The sequence below is a fragment of the Pithys albifrons genome, chromosome 2 (genome assembly GCF_047495875.1).
Source record: "Pithys albifrons albifrons isolate INPA30051 chromosome 2, PitAlb_v1, whole genome shotgun sequence".
Lineage (NCBI taxonomy): Eukaryota > Metazoa > Chordata > Aves > Passeriformes > Thamnophilidae > Pithys > Pithys albifrons.
In genome coordinates this window covers 72,603,065-72,622,914 of record NC_092459.1, presented here as the reverse complement: position 1 = coordinate 72,622,914, position 19,850 = coordinate 72,603,065, and the positions used below count along the sequence as shown (strand labels likewise).

Below are 19,850 nucleotides of genomic sequence, written 5' to 3'. Positions count from 1 at the left end.
TACTTTCAGTACTTTAATTTCATTTCTATAACCACATTTCTACGTTGTCATCCCCTTACACAAAGTCATAAATTCAGCATTCATATTATAGGAGGGAGCCTTGGGAAGCTCTTGTTCTAACCACATTTCATTACTCTTCAAGCTTTACAGTACACTTCATACTTCAGCTTTCTTCCAAGTTTAGTTCCTCCTACATGTTCTTCAAATGCTTTGTCCATTTTCTCATTCTGATCTTCACTGAAGAGATTCTTCCAGTCACTTACACCACCTTCAGAGAAGCAAAGAGACTCTTGAAAAATCAAGACATTTTTTTCTATAGATCTGTCATTCTTATGCTGTTGTGCACTAAATAATATTGATCCATATTTCCACATATAACATTGCTCATTTCTGCACCACTATAATTTTGTGAAATCAGTGGGGCTACCTATCTGTGAAACTGCTGTAATGCAAAACAACACACCCCTCTTCAGGTGACTTCAGATTCCCTATGGGTCTCGACTCCAGTCAGTTGTGACTAACAAAGCAGAAGATCATGAAGGATTGCTTAAGAATTATCTGTCAGAAGACAGAGCTGAGTTTCTGCTCTTTTGGCAGCTACAGTTTTTCTCTAGTGACTTCTTTCATGCAAAATGCATAAATAGATGGACAGCCAGGTTGGCCTTCTCAATTCTGTGTCCGCTATGCTACACTGCAAAAACAGTTCCCTTTTGTTTCCTCTCCTCTGTGTACCTGATTCTCCCATGTTTGGCTTACTTCTAACCTGTAAGAGTGAACAGAGCTTTGGCAGTGGCCCTCCTAAGAAGTGTGATTGGCCAACTCAGGATGACTTTGGCCCAGTACTGTCTGCCAGGGTAAGCCTTGAATGGCTGAACAAGCACAGAGGTGGAGAGATGTTCAAACACATGACAGTTCCTCCTTCCTGCCAGCCACCTGTGGGCCTACAAAATTTGCCATGCTGTCACAGCCTTGCTGGGTATCTTCCTCTCCAGTGGTCCTTGACTAGTCTCAAGCAAAACAGTGATAACCTGCTTGATACTAACTTGCAATGCTAATATGTGGGAGAAAAAGAAAAAAAGCTGCAAAGAATGAAAAAATGGCCCAAGTACTTGAAAATATCGTATTTCTATTACTGAACTACTTGGACCTTCCTACCTTTGCGAAAGAAAGCATTGCCAAATGCTCCATGGGTCTTCTGAGAGTTCTTCTTCATTGACTGGAAGCTGCTCCTCTCTACCACAAGCTGAAGCTGTTCCTCAGTCAGTGAAATCCCAAAGAAAGCAGCTATGTTTTTCACACCCAGAACAGGATCCTGGAAAGAGGAATGTAGCATACCACATAACATGCAAGTAAATTACGCTGCTTTCCAAGGTGTTTACACTTCCCTGCATCTCTCTGCTAGATACATATATGGAATACTCATAGAGTTCAGAAGGACAGAGTAATACACAGTGTTTCTCTTCTCTGTAATTATTTCAGAGGAGATATGAGCTGTCTCCCTATAGATTACAAAAGGTTGTATGTGCTTTTCAGTTGAGCAAACTCTACACTGTTGAATATATAAAAGCTCCTCCAAAAATATTGGGATTTTGAGTTACAATTATTTGATGTCATATGACAGATAAATTAAAAGAAATTACAAGAAACAATTTTCACAAACGCAATTTTATAAGGTTTTTGAGTTTACATTTCACCTTTTCTTCCTTTAAAACAAGAATTGATCCCACACAGTTTGAATGCCCTACCTGAATATAATGCTGAATTGGTTTAGGAAAACAAGCTGCTTTAAATATAAAATATTTGTACTTATTGATGACCTCACCTCTTTCAACTCTTCATAAGTTATGGGCATAACATTTTTTTCGTCCGCATATTTGTTCCATTTGGAAAGGTATTCAAGGTAGCATCCCCAAGTCACTAAAGAAAACAAAAGAATCCTAAGATATGTCATAAATCAAGATTAGATAAGCTCCTTAAAAAAATAAACCAAACTTTATACATTAAGTAGATTTCTCAAATAAGGGCACTATTAATCACCTCTATGACAGAGTTTATATCCTTCTGTGGGAATTACAGCTTTTGCTCCAGGCTGTTCTGGCACATGTGTGAGTCTTAGGCATATGATACTATTTGTATGTTGGAATAGTAAAACATGTTAGTCTTTCAAGGCAAATGGGAGTCCATCAAAGAGCTATCAGCACTCAAACCACCTTCCAGGCTGTCTTAGTCCAGTTTAAAGTCTTGTATAACCTTTCTGCTGGCTGTGTCCTATGGGAAACTAATGCAATTTTAAACCAGTGCTATTAATTTTACTCCTTTGTAATGCATTAGTCTTTCTCCACTTTTTAATGCACTAGACATAGTCCAAATAATTCCTTTCATCCAATTTGGCATGTAGGTGTTTATATGTCTGCATGGACACAAGATGATGGACATTGGAGAGGTGGAGTGAAGGGAATTTAAAACAGAGATAAAGAACTGCTTCTTTCAGAAAAAATATCAGTTTATGCAAGTTACAGCAGTTTGTGGAAGTGCAGTTTAGACAGGGATTTATCCTGAAGGACTAAGACAAGGGCTGTCAAATTCAGTTCAAATTTCTGACTTGCTGTCTTTAATCTCTTCTTTTGCACTGGAAACCAAAAAATCCTAGTGAGGCTGATTTACTGAATTACAAGCTTTTTTAGATAAAGACAAATGACTGAATAATTGACACAGACAAAATAATATACTGTACTTTTCTTTGTCATGAATGCTACGAAGAAGTCATCCCAGGTCTCATAGGAGGGAAAAATAGCCAGGCGATTGGAAAAATGGTAAAAAGATGCAGCTATATCTTTGGGATTACGAATCAGTAACAATATCTAGAAAAAAGAAATAATTATTTGTACAGGAAGAAATAACAGACTATAGCATGAAAAAAATTATAATACTCCTTATAACTACATTTGGGGAATTTCTAATATCTTGCATGCTACTTGCAGAAGTAACAATTTTGTCCAAAATTCAGATGGTGAAGTATTTAATTTTACTTTGCTACCATGTCAGGATTTTTTCCTATCACTTTTAAAGTACATTTTATGGATTACCTATATTAATTATGCAAAATATGACTATAGTTTACTCAATACAGGCACAATTCACCATTTCGATAGAAGAGGAAAATCACAAAAACTACAAATTCTCTCTGAAACTTCACACACTGAAGCCTTCACTTTTGACACCACCATAAAATGCCTCCTATAGGAATTTGTGTCAAAAGATATTTTGCCTTTGGAGAATTTGTTCAAGCCTTGAAATTCCCTTATGGAGACTGTCATAAAGGCACCAACAAGGATGAATTGAAGTTAGGTGAGATGAATGGCAGCATTTAAACAGGCAAGTAGAAACCACCAGGCTAAACACTGAAGTATAAGAGTTATTCTGAAAACTGGCAGAAAAGTACTATATTGGCTTTAAAACAAAATCCATCAAAATATTTGCTTTCAAGGCATTAAAATCAGCACTCACCTTGGCTTTACTTTTGAAGATAGACTTGGGAAGATTTTCTGGACGGAGATGAGTAACTATGAATCTTGGAGAAGGTAATCTGGTCATTCGCTTTAAGAATTGGAAGGAGAGTGGACAGTTCTGTTAGTATAAGTATCCTTTCCATCAAGCTATTCTAAAATGTTGCCTTGCTAGAATTATCAACAGTTATTGGCTGATACAGGTGAAGTTTTTATTTATGTGTGTGGGTGTGGGTGTGGGTGTGGGTGTGTGGGTGTGGGTGTGTCTGTGTGTGGGTGTGGGTGTGTGTGTGTGTGTTTGTGTGGGTGTGTGTGCGCGCGCGCGCGCGTGTGTGTGTGTATGTGTGTGCAAGCGCACGCGTGTACCCTGAGCTGCTCTGAGTAGCTCTAATCTTCAAAAACCCCTGAGAATGGGCAACTGGAAAAAGACTATCCATTGTTAATTCTCTTCAGTGATAATGAATTTAACATGTTTTGTTAGACAAGGCATCAAATCTAAAGGGAAGATACAGCCTCTAAATGGGTATATGTGAAAGCTGAAGAATGGAAAGAAAGGGTAAGGAGGAGGAGCTAGTAAAGGAGACAAAAGCTAGCATTTCATTATTTGATATTTCCCGAAGCTCTTCTTAAAGACAATAGATCCTATTTTGAATTTCTGCAGTTCTTATGTATCTAATGGGTATGTGCTCCTGTCACACTCCTTGAAGTGTTCATTTATCCCTTCCTATTTGGCAATCCAGATGAGATTCATCCTGAATAGATGCCACATACAGAGAAGTGGGAGAATTCTCATCAAAGAGCAGCCTATTTCACATAGCATAAATTGAGATTTGAAGCACATAATTTTGTTAATTTTCAGACATATTCTGTTCCCACCTCATATTTCTCAGGATCTCCAACTTCAAGGTAGGGGAATTCTTCTAGTTCTTCATTATTCACACCGCTTTCTGTACCCGGTGTTTTCTTTTCAGATATGGCTATCAGGTCATTTAAAATTTGACTTACCCAATTAGTGCCTGAAAGAGGAAATGTACAGAAACAGAAACAGATTTTCCATGAAAGCCAAGAGGTAGATAATCATCAACATCATCACCACGCCTAGACTTCATGAAGAAAGATTTGTGAAGGGCACTATGCATGCTTGATGCATGTGTACTGGTGGCTAAAAAGGCCAAAGAAGATGTCCATTGGGTGCAGTTAACCAACCGGTTGAAGAATGGAGATGAGCTTTGGTTAGGCCACCTTCTCTGTGCCCCTCTCTGTCTGGAGCAAGCTATGCTCTCATTGAAAAAGGCTGCTTGGTCATTCAGGATGTTGCCACACGAGACTGTCACCTCCAGGGTCACTCTCAAGTGACCAGTGTCGTGAACCGCCTGCATACAGGGTTGGGTCTGTGACTTTCAGTGCACCCTACCACCTGCCGTTTTCGACCCTCACCTGTCGCTACAGGGCTTTGCCATGTGGGTGAACCCTTCAAGCCTGTGCAATGGATTTTTTAGGTCAGGCACAGTGTGCAAGGCACTGGATCCACCCTTTACTCCTAAGGTTCATCTGCCAGGGCCTAGAGAGCTTGGACAGTGACAGTGAAGACCTCAGCATGTTAGTTTAGTTAGAGTATCCTTCTCTTAGATGGATGGCCTTAAAGAGCTAAGCGAGCTCCATCTGCCCGGGTTTGAAGTTGGAGTTGTCCTTCTCCTAGGATGGTTGTCAGAGGGCTAGCGAGTCTATCCTGCCCATGGACACACTTTTTCTGACTCTTCACTTGAGACTTGCCTGGCATGGGAGACCCTGCTGGAGGTACATACCACCACCAGCATAGCACACAATCTCTTGAGGGCATGAAAGCTTCTCCCCCGTGACAGGGGCAGTGTCCATGGAAAAGGGTAGACAGCACTACCAGATGACACACCTGGTTTCCTTTCACAGCTGACTATCTGGACAATCACCTGTCGGGGTCCTGCCATTGTTCCTTATAAGGATACATCCTCTGATTTGAAAGGCTCAGTGTATCATAAATTAACTTGTATATTGTACATTAACTTGTGTATTCTATACTACCTAATAAAGGAGAAGAACCACTAAGATTCAACTAGGAAAACCTGCATTAATGTAATAAATATTATTGTGACAAATATAAGGGCAATTGAGGTGGTAAACATGTGCCACAAAACCTGATATACGTGTTTTCTGATGTGTTGCACAGGATTATATTTGGAAGAAAGATGGGTCACAGTACTTCAACACTGAAGCAGAGCTAGATCTGAAAACTGTGCTGGATGTACTCATTTTCTTTACCAATAGGAAAAAATTCTGTGAAGTGACATTTCCTATACACATTTATTATATTTTTATTCAAAAGAAACCCCCAAAGAGTCCATAGAGAACTCCCATCTTTAGCTTCCTGTTTCCTGTCTTCTGGGCACCGGGTTTTACATCCCTCTCACTACGGTCTTGACAACAGCATTCTCGTGCAAGCATTTCTTCAAAAAGTGTGAGCAGGTAAATGATTTGCTGTGCCTGATGGCAGAGTTCAAGGTAGAGAGCCTAAGAAGTATTAGGGAAAGTGAAAGGGAAATTGACTGGTGGAGTTGCACCCTTTCAACCCCTAAGGAAGTCCAGCAGGAGACAGTGAAGCCCTACCCCTCCTGTCATCAGGCAGATGGAGCAAACCATATGGATGAGGTGGAATGGAAACAGGTCCCTGATCGGAGAGGTAAAAGATCTGCCCCTTGACCCCCATCATCACTTCCCCAGGTGCCCTTAAAGAACAGACATGAGGTCCTGGAGCCAGAAGGTCAAGTAGAGGACAGTCAAGAGGAAAATCTATCTGTTACCGCCTGTCTACCAGATGGATTACAACTACAGTCATAAGAAAAAAAAAAAGAAGGGTAGTTGTAGTCCATGATTCCCTTTTGAGGGCAACTGAGGGCCCTATATGTAGGTAGGGCCTACAGGTAGGTTTGCCGCCTTCCCAGGGCCACAGTGAGGGATATTATAAGGAGACTTCCTGAGCTAATTCAGGCCTCAGATTATTATCCATTGTTGAGAGTCCAGGCTGGCAGAAATTACATTAATGGAAGGCGTACCAGGGTAATTAAAAAGGTTTTCAAGACACTGAGTTATCAGGTCATGGAACAGGAGCACAGGTGGTATTTGCCTCAGTTCCTGTGCTAGCTGGGATGACTGAGGACATGAATGAGGGGAGGAGTTGGAAAGCCCGTCTCATGCATAGGTCACTAAAGATTGGTGCCACTGTCAAAATTTTGGGGTTTTTGTCCATGGGGCAAACTCCATGATACATTGTTTCCTCAAACCAGACAGGCTTCATCTATCTAGAAAGGGCAAAATTATTGTATTCCATAAGTTGTCAGGGCTGATCAGGAGGGCTTTAAAGTAGGTTTGAAGAGGATTGTGGAAAAAAGGGCTGGCTACTCATGAAGAGTTTAGGCATAGAGTTAGGTTATGCAGAAAGAAAATTAGAGAGACAAAAGTGTAATTTGAAGTTAATTTGGCTACTCCTGTTAGGGATAACAGAAAGTGTTTCTATAAATACATTAATAACAAAAGGAGGGGAAAGGAAAACCTCCATTCTTTGTCCGACTTGGGGGGGAACTTAGTTAACAGAGATGAGGAGAAGGCTGAGGTACTTAACAACTACTTTGTCTCAGTTTTCACCAGTAAGACAGGAGACCCTCAGGACAACTGGCCTCCTGAGCTGGTAGACAGAGACAAGCTGAATAGCCCCACTGTGTTCCAGGAGGAAATAGTTAGAGACTTACTGAGCCACCCAGATCCTCACAAATCTATGGGACCAGATGGCATCCATCCTAGGCTGATGAGGGAGCTGGCAGAAGAGCTTGCCAAGCCACTCCGTCATCTACCAACAGTCCTGTCTCTCCGGGGAGGTCCCAGATGATTGGGAGTTGGCAAAGATCATGCCAATCCACAAAAAGGGCTGCAAGGAGGATCTGGGAAACTATAGGCTTGTCAGCCTGACCTTAGTGCCTGGCATGGTTATGGAGCAGATCATCCTAAATGCAATCACGCAGCACCTACAGGATGGAAAAGGAATTAGACTCAGCCAGCATGGGTTTAGGAGGAGCAAGTCCTGTCTGACCAATCTGATCTCTTTTTATGATCAGGTAACCTGCGTGGTGGATGAGGGGAAGGCTGTGGATGTTCTGTCGGGACTTCAGCAAGGCCTTTGACACTGTCTCCCATAACATACTCCTGGAAAAGCTGGCAGCCCATGGCTTGGATAGGGTCACTCTGCTGGGTTAGGAGCTGGCTGGAGGGCTGGGTCCAGAGAATGCTGGTGAATGGGGCTGCATCCAGCTGGCAGCCAGTCACCAGTGGTGTCCCCCAGGGATCAGTGTTGGGCCCAGCTTTGCTAAACATCTTTATTGATGATTTAGATGAGGGGATTGAGTCCATCATCAGCAAATTTGCTGATGACACCAAGCTGGAAGGGAGTGTCATCCTGCTGGAAGGCAGGAGGGCTCTGCAGAGCGACCTGGATAGGTCGGAGAGATGGGCTGATTCCAATGGGATGAAGGTGAACAAGACCAAGTGCTGCGTACTGCACTTTGGCCACAACCCCATGCAGCCCTACAGGCTGGGCACAGAGTGTCTGGAGAGCAGCCAGGCAGAAAAGGACCTTGGAGTACTAATTGACAGGAGGCTGAATATGGCTGAATATCCTGGCAGTGTGCCCAGGTGGCCAAGAAGGCCAATGGGATCCTGTCCTATATCAAGAATAGTGTGGCCAGCAGGACAAGGGAAGTGATCTTTCCCCTGTACTCAGCACTGATAGGGCCACACCTTGAGTATTGTGTTCAGTTCTGGGCTCATCAGTTCAGGAAAGATATTGATGTGCTGGAGAGGGTCCAGAAAAGAGCAACAAGGCTGGTGAAGGGACTTGACCGGAAGTGCTATTAGTAGAGGGTGAGGGACCTGGGATTGTTTAGTCTGGAGAAAAGGAGGATCAGGGTGACCTCATCACTCTCTACAACTACCTGAAAGGAGGTTGTAGCCACATGGGGGTCTCTTCTCCCAGGCAACCAGCAATAGGACAAGAGCGCATGGGTTTCAGCTCTGCCAGGGGAGATTTAGGTCAAACATTAGAAAGAATTTCTTTACAGAGAGAGTAATCAGGCATCGGAATGGCCTGCCCATGAGGTGCTGGATTCACCATCCCTGGAGGGTATGAGTCAGGATGTGGCACTTAGAGTCATGATCTAGTAGTCACAATGGTGTTGGATCAAGGGTTGGACTTGATCATCGGGGAGGTCTCTTCCAACCCAGTTGATTATATGAAAAAGAAAATATGATATAAAAGAAAATGCACCATGGCAGGTGAAGGTATGGAAAGCTCCATTCCATGTAAAAATATAAAGCTGTTTACTTTATAAAGATAAATGTGACAGCAGATTCTGTAATATCAGGATATCTAGTTATCTCTGTTGTAAAACACTGTATTTTATTTTTCTCCAATTCATGCATTTAACTTCATAACTATGAAAAGTAAAGAGAATAAAAACTTTTGCATGCTTTGGAAAAGAAAAATACATTTTTTTCTCAGTCTTTTGGAAAATTTTCTATACACAGTCTTCATAATTAACTTTGTTGTGCTGTTTAAGAACAAAATCTCTTTCACAAAATTTTGTGAATATTCTAAATATTATTATTTAATATAATACATAATATTATGTGTTATATAATACATAATGCATGTATTTAGTACAAACCCACTTATTTGCCATTATCTAACCTTATTTATGAAAAAAAGGAAGAGATACTCACCAGATTTAGGGTATCCTGCCAAAATGATATCATCACTTCTGGCTTCAAAGGACTCCAAGGCTTTGAATGTTTCAGGACTGCAAAGAGTGACAGGGTAGAGAATTCCCTTGTAAGTAAAAAGCCGTTCATCACAATGCAATGAACTACCATCTACTGTTGCTTTATCTATGACATCAACAAATTTTTTCCTTGATTTATCCATTCTTCTTCTCTCACACACACTCACACGCTCTGTCACAGTGTGAAATGTTATGTAGAAAAAGAAACCCACAGGTCGCCTTTAAATAGGTTCTTCGTGTATTGGCTTTTTCAGAGGGATTGGCTTTTTCAGGGTGGTTTTGACCCTAGGAGTAATAATTTACTAATCTTTTTGAACTGTGCAACTCCAGTCAAAGAGTAATTTGAATCTTTTGAAATCAACAGAAGTTGAAGATGAGCAAACAAGATAAGCAACAAAATGCATTTGAAATCTAGGCTAAAGGGCTTAGATAATTTCAAAATATCTGTGCTGGTTTAAAGGTAAACAAGAGGGAAAAATGAACTTGACTCAAGTGAAATTGCAAGTCAGACTTACAAGTTCATAAAAATATTGCAATTAATACAATGATACAGAGCAGAAAATTAGTTTTAACACACAAAAATCAGATGTATAACCAAGCACTAGGGGGAATGAACAGTATGGTACTCATTAGTCCCTGTACTGAAAACCATGGGATCCCCTTGAGTACAAAATAAAAGGAAAGGAAAACGTGTTGGTGAAGATGATGGTTGCAGTTATTTTGAGAGTGGCAGTTGCAGCCCTGTTGAGGTTGTGGTTTCATTCTGGATCTGATGAGTGGTACCCAAAGTCCCAAACCCCCAAGACTATATATGCTCAGATTCAGGTGAGAATGCCCCATACCTTCTCCCAGGGTGAACTGTTTTACAATGGGTGATTTACTCTCTGAGTCATGGGATGTTTTTCAAATCTCTGTTGGCCCATTATCAGACATGAACCCTCATGCTGGGTGTGAAGGTCCTAGCGACCCCCCAGAGGGGAGTTACCACATCTGAGTCACTGGTGTGAAGACAGAAACACTCCTCTGTCTCCCAGGGTTCTATAACACCCAGCTTGTAGCCTGAGGTGTCACGTGTGCCCTGGGCTGCTGCTGCAAATGATGCACCACTAACCATTCATCAGAAATGGCACAGAAGGTGCAGAATACACAGCCTTGGTTACACTCACATAGTTATAAGTTGGTCCTTGACACTGTAAGTAGGTCATTAGCTACCCCTTATTCTATGCCATCTACATCATACCCAAATTCATAACCTTTTTAGAGGAGAGATAGATAGATAGATAGATAGATAGATAGATAGATAGATAGATAGATAGATAGATAGATAGATAGATACACAAGGAACCATTACAGACAATTCTTACTCAAAATTAGGTCCCCTTGTGTTACACAATGTTTTTCCCCATCTTTTTGCATTACCCACCTAGTGAAACCAGGTCCTTGAGAAAAAATAATCCCTTGGATGAGCTTGTCTTTTCTTCAGGTGGGACTAATTCAAACAGTCTTTCCTAACTTAACTCTCATAGGGACCATGGGCACCTTATCTGCAAGGGTTCTGATTGGGCAGGGCCAGCTCAATAGATGGAGCCTCAGATGTTCACCAACCAGGTGGCCTTTGCTAAATGCAGCTCCCAATGTTTGAACGTCCCCCAGTGCAGTGCCTTCAAGGTGGTATTAAGCACCCCATTGCACCGCTCAACTTTCCCAGCAGCTAGTACATAACAGGTAATATGATACAGCCACTGAATACTGTGAACTCTGGCCCAGGTGTCTATGCGGCCATTCTTGAAGTGGGTGCCATTGTCAAACTCAATTCACTCCAGGGTGCAGTGTCGCTACAGGACTTGCTTTTCAAGGCACAGGATGGTATTCCAGGCAGTGGCATGAGGCACAGGATATGTCTTCAGCCACCCAGTGGTTGCTTCTACCATCATCAGCACGTAGAACTTGCCTTGGCGGGTTTGAGAAATTGTGATGTAGTCAACTTGCCAGGCTACTTCATACCTGTATTTCGACCACCATCCACCACACCACAGAGGTTTCACCCTTTTGGCCTGCTTGATGGCAGCACATGTCTCGCAGTCATGGATAACCTGTGAGACACTTTCTGTGGTTAGATCCATGCCTCAGTGTCACATCTCTCCCCTGATGACCAGAGATATCATGGGCTCATTGAGCCAGAAACAATTCTCCATTGTGCTGCCAATCCCGAGAGACTTTAATCCTGGCAGCTCGATCCACCTGCTAATTTTCATGATGCTTTTCATTAGCCTGATTCTTGGGTACATGAGCAGTTATGTGACAGAATTTCATGCTCTGATTCTCTACCAAGGCAGTGACGACATCTCAGCCACTCTGTTAGGTTTCCCTTTGCACCGCCAGTTGACCTTTCTGCATTGATCCAGCCATCCCCACAGAGCATTGGCCACCACCCATGAGTCACTGTAGACGTAGAGTCTTGGCCTCTTCTCTTGTTCAGCAATATCCTAATCCAGCTAATTTACTTTAAGCTCTGTGACCTGACTTGATCAAACTTGTCCTTTGGTTCCTTCTGCAACTAGTCATGTGGGACTCCATACAGCTGCTTTCCATTTCCATTTTGTCCCCACAATATGGCAGGAACTGTCCATGAAGAGAGCATATCACTTTTGTTCTTCTGGGAGTATGTTATATGGTGAGGCCTCCTCAGCTCATGGCACCCACTCTTGTTCTTCAGAGGATAGTCAAAACCCCTCACCTTCAGGCTAGTTGGTGATAATTTACAAAATCTCAGGGCAATGTGGATTCCCTAACCGGGTTTGCTGTGTGATCAGAGCTATCCATTTGGGATCAATGGCATGATGAGTAGAAGGAGCTTTTCCTTTGAACATCCAGCCCAGCACTGGTAGTCAGGGTGCCAGGAGGAGCTGTGCCTTGGTGCTGATCACTTCTGAGGTAGCTCCAACTCCTTCATAAGCCACCAGGATCTCCTTCTCAATTGGAGTATAGCTGACTTCAGATCCTTTGTATCCCTGACTCCAGAATCCCAATGGTCATCCTTGGGTCTCCCCAGGCACTTTCTCCCAGAGGCTCAGTAAGGGCCATTCTCCCCAGATGCAGTGTAGAGCATGTTCTTCACATCCTGTCCTGACCTGACTGGCCCAAGGCATGTTCTTCACATCCTGTCCTGACCTGACTGGCCCAAGGGCTACTGCATGGGCCATCTCCTGTTCAATCTCCTCAAAAGCTTGTTGTTGTTCAGGGCACCACTGCAAATCATTTTAATTCCGTGTCACAAGGTAGAGAGGACTTGCAGTCTGACTGTACTCGGGGATATGCATCCTCCAAAAGCCTATGGCTCCTAGGAAAGCCTGTGTTTTCTTCTTGATGGTTGGTGGGGACATAGCTGCTATTTTGTTAATCACCTCTGTTGGAATCTGGCGATGTCTGTCTTGCCACTTTACTCCTAGGAACTGAATTTCCTGAGCAAGTCCCTTGATCTGACTTCATTTAATGGTCAAACCAGCTTTTAGGAGAATTCGGATTATCTTCTCTCCTTTCTCAAAAACTTCACCTGCAGTGTTCCCCTACACAATGATGTCATCAATGTACTGTAGGTGCTCTGCAGCCTCACCCTTTCCCACTGCAGTCTGGATCAGTCCATGGCAAATGGTGGGACTGTGTTTCCATCCCTGGGGCAGTCAATTCCAGGTATGCCGCACATCCCTCCAGGTGAAAGCAAATTGTAGCCTGCACTCTGCTGCCAAATGAATGGAGAAAAAGGCATTGGCAATGTCAAAGGTGGCATACCACTTGGCTCCTTTGGACTCCAGCTCATACTAAAGCTCCAACATGTCCAGCACAGCAACACTCAGGGGTGGTGTGATTTACCTTGAGGCCACAGTAATCTATCATCAGCCTCCACTCTCCACTGGACGCACTCACTGCCCATATGGGGCTATTAAGGTGTGAGTGAGTCTTGCTGACCACACCCTGGTTCTTCAAATCACGGATCATCTTATGTATAGCAGTCAAGGAATCTTGGTTGGTGAGGTATTGCCAACAGTGCACTGTTGTGGCCATCGGTACCAATTGTTCTTCAGTCCTCCACAGTCCCACAGCAGAAGGATCCTATGAGAGACCAGGCAAGCTGTTCAGCTGTGTAGTTTCCTCTGTCTCCACAGTGATTATGCCAAAAGCTCAACCAAGTCCTTTTGCATCTTTGAAATACCCACTCCTCAGCTAATCTATGCCAAGGATACATGAGGCCTCTGGAACAGTCATGATGAGGTGTCTCTGCCTTTTCTTCCCACTCAAGCTCACTTCTGCTTCTGGTACAGTCAGCAATTGGGATCCCCCTGTCACCTCAGAAGTAGAGATGGATTCTGCCCCTACATATCTCCATGGCATCAATGTATATTGTGAACCTGTGTCAACCAAAGCCTTGTGTCTCCATGGGTCTGATGTGCCAGACCACTGAATGCACATAGTTCTATAAACACATTTGTCCCTCTCCTCTCCCTGGCTCAAGGCAGGGACCCCCTCGTTCTGGTCATGGTACTCACTGTGCTTTTCTCATAAATATGACCTGCAGCTCCCCTCAAGAGGATCAGACATGACATCATCTCTGCTACATCATCTGGAGTCTTTCTCATGAGAGATTGGAGCAGAGTTTCTTGTGATAGTTCCTCCACTTTTCAATTCACATACCTATGCTGGTACGGAAGAGGTGGGTTTTCCACCCAACTTCCTCATATCTTCTCCAAGTTCATGGAGGTAAAGCCATAGATTACCACATGGAGCATACCCTTTCTTCTTAGTCGTGGGATGCCCATTTCTGATGGCAGAGACTCTCATTAGTCCTGACACAGATGGAAATTCCCTTCCTTAATTTGCTCTCTTAGCTTCTGGTGGCCTTCTACAGTCTTCTCTTCCAGACTTCAGACATGTTCTGACAGTTTTGTTTCCACAGATGAGACATTGGCTTGTAATGGGCCAGTGATATTGTCTTCATAAATTCTGAGTTTGCTTACTAAGGCACCCAACTTGTCCTCTCCCCCCCTCCATTGAAGCATTGCTAAGTAGTAGAAATACATTTCTGGCCCAAGCTGGGCAAATTTTAACCACATATGGGATGTGAATCTGGACTTTTAGGGAATCTTTCATCCTCTGAAAAGATTATCTCCAGTATAGCTAATTCTCATAAACATCGGATACCCTTTTGCATCATGTTCCACTGTCCTTGCTGTACATGGAGGTCCTCCTTACAAAGGCATCTTTCCCTCACACTTGAGTACAGTCATTGACAGAGGCTGAGAATTTTCTGCCTCTTTCCAATCCCCTGATCAATGACCACGTCTCCAGACAGGGATCCCAGCTGCCTGACCTCACTCCCATCTAGAATTATATCATTATCCATGGCATCACAGATTTGCAGTGGTCAGGCATAAATGAACTCATTTGTCTGCCATGTGAACTCTCTCTGCAGGTAATGTGTCGGAGGAGACCCAGGCTTTATACACTGGCAAAAATACTACAAGAGATGGATAGACGACACCGAAGTCCAGGAACCCAGCTCCCCGAATATGGAAGCTCTGCGACAGATTTATAAGGACTCTAATGTTCACACCCTATATTGATGCTTCCCCAGCTTGAATGTTATACACCCCAATGTGTCTACCCTGGTTGTTTTTCCCTTGGTAGTTCCTTGTCCGGGTTCCCTCTTCCCACAAAACCCTCCGGGTCGCAGTCCCCTGTCCTGGCCCGACCCGGCCATGGGGGCGGTTGCCGGCGGGGCCGCCCACGGGGCGCCACTGGAGCCCGGGTGGGGGCTGTGCTTGCCTCGAAGTGCCTGAAGCCCTACAGTAGACTTTCCCCGCCCATCTCATTCTCCCATTGGTCCTTTTGCCGCTCCTCCCCTCCCTCCTTCCCTTCGTTTGCATGTACCCAATGAACTGTGTTACTCCGCCCTGTCTCCGCCCCTCTTCCCCGCCTACATCCGGGGAATTTCCATGCTCTCCTCAAAAGTTAGCGCGTGGCAATAAACTTGGCTTTTCCTCGTGGACTCCTGGCAAGTGCGGGCTTGTTCCGTTCGGGACGGTCGCCGGGCCGGGGGCGGGAGGAGCCGTCCCTCGCTTCTAAGGGGCCTGATCCTAGGGTGCCCTGCTTGTCGCTTTCCTAGCCTGGCTCCTGGAAGCAGAAACCTCTCCACCGTATCGGTGGGCTACTTACAATCCGCTGATAGTAATGTACCTCACCCAGGGACAGGGAATGAGTGATTATTTCTGGCTCCATTTCTTCTGCTGGATGTGAAGGTCCTGCCTCTTCCTCCCCATTTGAATTGATTCAGTCTTTGATTTTCTTTTCTGGACAGGGGTGATTGCTATCAGTTTTGGTTATCCTCCTGGCTCCTCCACCATTTGCATGGACACGGTGCTGGTTGACTTACTTCCTTTTCCCTCTGGCTCAGCTGTGCTTTGGGTGGACATGGTGCCTGTAGATCTGTTTCTTTTCTCCTCCCCCTGACAGTGCTGTAGCACATCCATCATGTCCAATAGGCAGTGGTAAGGGCCCAGCAGGCTACTGGAAGCTGTCCATCTCTGCAGCTGCCAGAGTAGTTTTCCTTCACAAATCTTATTATTCCAATAGGATCCTGAAGTTGTTCAGGGGTTAATTTCCAGATCATGGAAGGAGAGAATTCCTCCAAATACTGACCCATGTCCTCCCACTTAACCTGCACCTCTAAAACATCCAGTCCCAGAGCAGGTCTCCAGACAACCTCCCTAATAAGCCCTGTTGTGACCCTAAGCAGGGTGTAGATGGTACAGAGGAAACAAAGCAAAACTAACAACAACATTATACTGTCCTTAACATCCAGAGGAAATTCAATCATTTCAAAGACTGTTGCAGCAGGTCTGAAGGGGGACAAGAAGCTGAAAAGCTGGAAACAACCATTTCCTCCTGTTCCCCCTACAAGCTGGGGGTGATTTTTAATGAGTCTTAAGAGACAGCAACCCAAACAGGCACAGGCAAACAAGTCTGAATACACATTCAAAATGAAACTCACTGCCTCTGATGTTAGACCCACACAAACATATTAGATGAACAAAGCAATTTTGATACTGGTCCCTGGCCTTAAAAAGAGCGTCATGACAGGCAAATAGTTCCCCATATCCAGAAATATGTACAGGCACACGTAAAACACCCATGTGAATACATTGATTAATATGATGATCAGGGAATTTCTGTATCCAAATACAAAATGTCAGAAATGAAATTGTAATTCTGACTTGTAATGGGATATAAAATACCTCTGTAGGAATAAAGCAAGTCTTCTTGGTCAGTCTTTTCACCCTCTGAAAAAAAATTGTCCCCTATTTGAAAGATTCCTTCACTATTCCTGGTCATGTTCGTATCCTTATGTAACTCTTCCAAATCAGATACAGGCTGTCTTTCCACAATGCAGGAAACCTTTATGGCAACATGATAGCAAAGGAATACAATGGTCACTCAGGGATGAAAGTACAAGTCACTGATTAACCGTGTACTCTGTTAACCCCTTTTGACATTACAGCACTGGAGACTGACAATGGTGACACAGGGGCTTTCCTGCAGCTGCTACTAGCAACAGGATATATTGGGGCAACAACTAAGAGCACTAAAAATGTTAAAAGACACCAAAGAAAGACCTACAACGATATTCCCTGAAATATTTATCACTCTTGAGCCCTGCAATACAATTTGCAAAATGGACAAGCAGCATGTAGTGGACATGTGAACAGTGGATCTCAACCTGGCTTGCTACTGACTCTACTGATGGATGCACATCCAAGCGTGTGGCTTCCTTACAGATGGTGGCTCTGTCCTGCAGCCAGTCCCTGTAACAACATCACTTCAGCCAGTGTCTCCAGAGCTAAGGACAGGTACCATTTAAAACAGAATTCTCATGATGAAATACTCACATTTGAGACTTTTACGTCAGCAAATCCTCCAAAAGGATCACTTTCATGTGAAGCTCTAATATGTAGGTTCTGCATTAATGTCAATCAAATCCTACCTCTATGACTTCAGTCCCATTTCTCTCTCCTAAAGTCCATAATTTAATCTTTGGGTGAACTTGATCTTTATGGGGCCTGTTATTTGTATTTTAGATTATGCTTATTTTAGAAGATGCATAGTACTGAAGTGGAGATATAGGAATCTCCACAGATCATGCCAAGAGACAGACAATACAAAAAGGCTTAATTGCCCCATGCAGGGGCCTTTCACTCTTTCTTTCATGCCCTTGAATAAAGTAGGAGTTTTGTTCACTACCCATATATCCTTGCCTCTTCCATCATGAATGGTTGTTAAACACTTAGGAAACCTATACAAAAGCTTAATTAAACATGAGCAGGTGTCAAATCAAAAGTATCACTGTAAGACCTGGAAGATTGCTAAAGGTCACCCATAAAATATGATTTGAAATTATTTTTCTCCCAAAATGAAGAACCATCAAAAAGGACCATTTTCATAAGTGTTCATATATTATGCTTTTTGCTTGCTTTACTTTTGTTATTATATTCAGTTTTCTCTCCATGTGTTTGAGTTCCAATGGAAAATTTTCTCCCATTTACTAATATGAAAAAATATCATGAAACAACCTATTTTTTTTCATTCCTGCCTTTGGAGACAGCCACTTGAACCCTGTGGGATCCAGATAAGACCTAAATATGGAATTTAACAACCTGCCACCTGAGCCAATGGCGACACAGGTGCCTGCAGGTCCATTAACCCTTAGACTCTGATCTCTGCTTCAGAGCAGGGTGCCCAGTGCTCTCACAGCCACCTGCCAGTTTGCTCAGCAGCTGCAGAGATCAGGGCTCAGAGCAGCCCCGTCTCTCTGGAGGGGCCAGGAGGAACCAGGTATCCTAACGATGCTGGGAGTCCCAGTCTCAGTGCTATCTGCCCACCAGTCAGTGTGCCTCAGGGTAGGCAGGTGAATGACTGTGGTACAGCTCATGTGGTCCTCAGGCAAAAGTCTGAGTTGTTCAATTACCTGCAGGAAAATCTACCTTAGATGGAAATGCTGTTACCAGAAGCATTTGCAGTACAACATAAAGAGAAGATTCACCTTAGCCAAAGATTTACCTTAGCCTTGTTTTGGAAGATGGATTTCAGAAAAACAGGAGGTGGGAGATGGGTTTTTCTGGTTTGCTCATCCTCTCTAAAGCAAATAGACAAACCTACAATGTAAGCATCCTCTTTAGTGAACATATATAATTTCAGGAATCCTGAGCAACAAAAAAGACTTAGTAACAAAAAAGAAAACTTTTTTCTTTTTTTCTTATTTATGAGAACTGGCCAGGATCTAGAAGTAATAAAGTTTGAAAGCCACTGTTACTGTCTAAGACAATTATGTCTTATCTTGAAAACAGATTCCTAAATTTTCCTGAATTGATTCTCAACCTTAATTACTTCTCCTCTGCTTATTTTTCATTCTCTCATCCATCGTTTCCTTGCCTACATTAATCATCTGACATGGTAGCTTGCTCTTTCTATCCTCACTTCTCCCACTTGCTTATCCTTCTGAATAAAAGGGCTCACAGAGTATCTCTAATGGAGAAAAGTTACCAATAGAGCTTGTCTTTTGCATGTAAGCAGTGCACTATCCAGTATTTGCAGACGTTTTTCTCAGACTCAATAACAACTACCTACATAATCTCTCATCCCAAAAAGCTACAAGGGTGACACTTTTCTAAGATTAAAAATTACACCTTCTTAATCAAAATAAATGTGCTACTGAGATTTACCTCTCAAAGTCCAGTGTGCCATGGAAAGCCTGACTGTGAGTGGAGGCTCTTGTGTGGTATCAGTGTCTGAAAACCCAAAAGCTCCCATGAAGTTGCCGTAGGATTCAACCAGGGAGAATGCAGAATTTAACTCTAATATGTGGTGTGGATCTCACTGGGGGGCAAAGGATCATATAATGAAGTAAAACTTGACAGACTTTTGCCTGTTTCATAAACTGGAGGGATTGTGAAAATACAATTAATGCAAGAAGGAGACCAGACAGGGGATTAGCAAGAACATAGAAAGCTGATCTGTCATATTACAACCTAAGACTAATCTGGAACCTCAGGCCATAAAAATTATTATAATAATTGTTATAGTAATTTTTACCCCTGTCTTAGGTACGGTCCTCCTGTTATTACAGTAAAGACACAAATAAGATTTGACTATTTTTTCCAGCACTGTCACTATGTTAGTCCTTGCCATGTGTTATTCTGTAGCAATGCATTCACAATATATGGCATAGAGAATGTCCTGCCAAAAATGGGATGATGAAGAAAATCGACCAGACACTGAGAATGCTTTAACAACTGATGTTTTTAATGTTGTTTGAATGTACTGAATGTAAAAACTGCAGTGTCACTGTCTCTTCTTCCCAGAATACCCTGCCAGGCCAGGGGGCTGGGGAAAGATTGTGACCTCATGTCACAGGTAGTAATTGCCTCAGTTCCTG

The 19,850-nt window shown here is 43.1% G+C and overlaps 1 protein-coding gene across 2 annotated transcripts; it reads right to left on the bottom strand.

The window, feature by feature from the left end:
• LOC139669048 (sulfotransferase 6B1-like) lies at positions 1–16,768 on the bottom strand. Of its 2 annotated transcripts, none has more exons than XM_071549469.1 (7): positions 16,657–16,768; positions 9,309–9,385; positions 3,508–3,597; positions 2,735–2,861; positions 1,823–1,917; positions 1,156–1,312; positions 1–268 (listed from the first exon to the last, which is right to left on the bottom strand). In XM_071549469.1, exons 1-7 carry the CDS (start codon positions 16,751–16,753, stop codon positions 138–140), a joined length of 774 nt encoding a protein of 257 aa, XP_071405570.1. In that variant the 5' UTR covers positions 16,754–16,768; the 3' UTR covers positions 1–137. The 2 variants fall into 2 exon arrangements, with proteins under 2 accessions (XP_071405570.1, XP_071405569.1); XM_071549468.1 differs by lacking the exon at positions 16,657–16,768 and adding an exon at positions 4,383–4,522 and having other exon boundaries at positions 9,309–9,570.
• Positions 16,769–19,850: the final 3,082 nt, after the last annotated feature.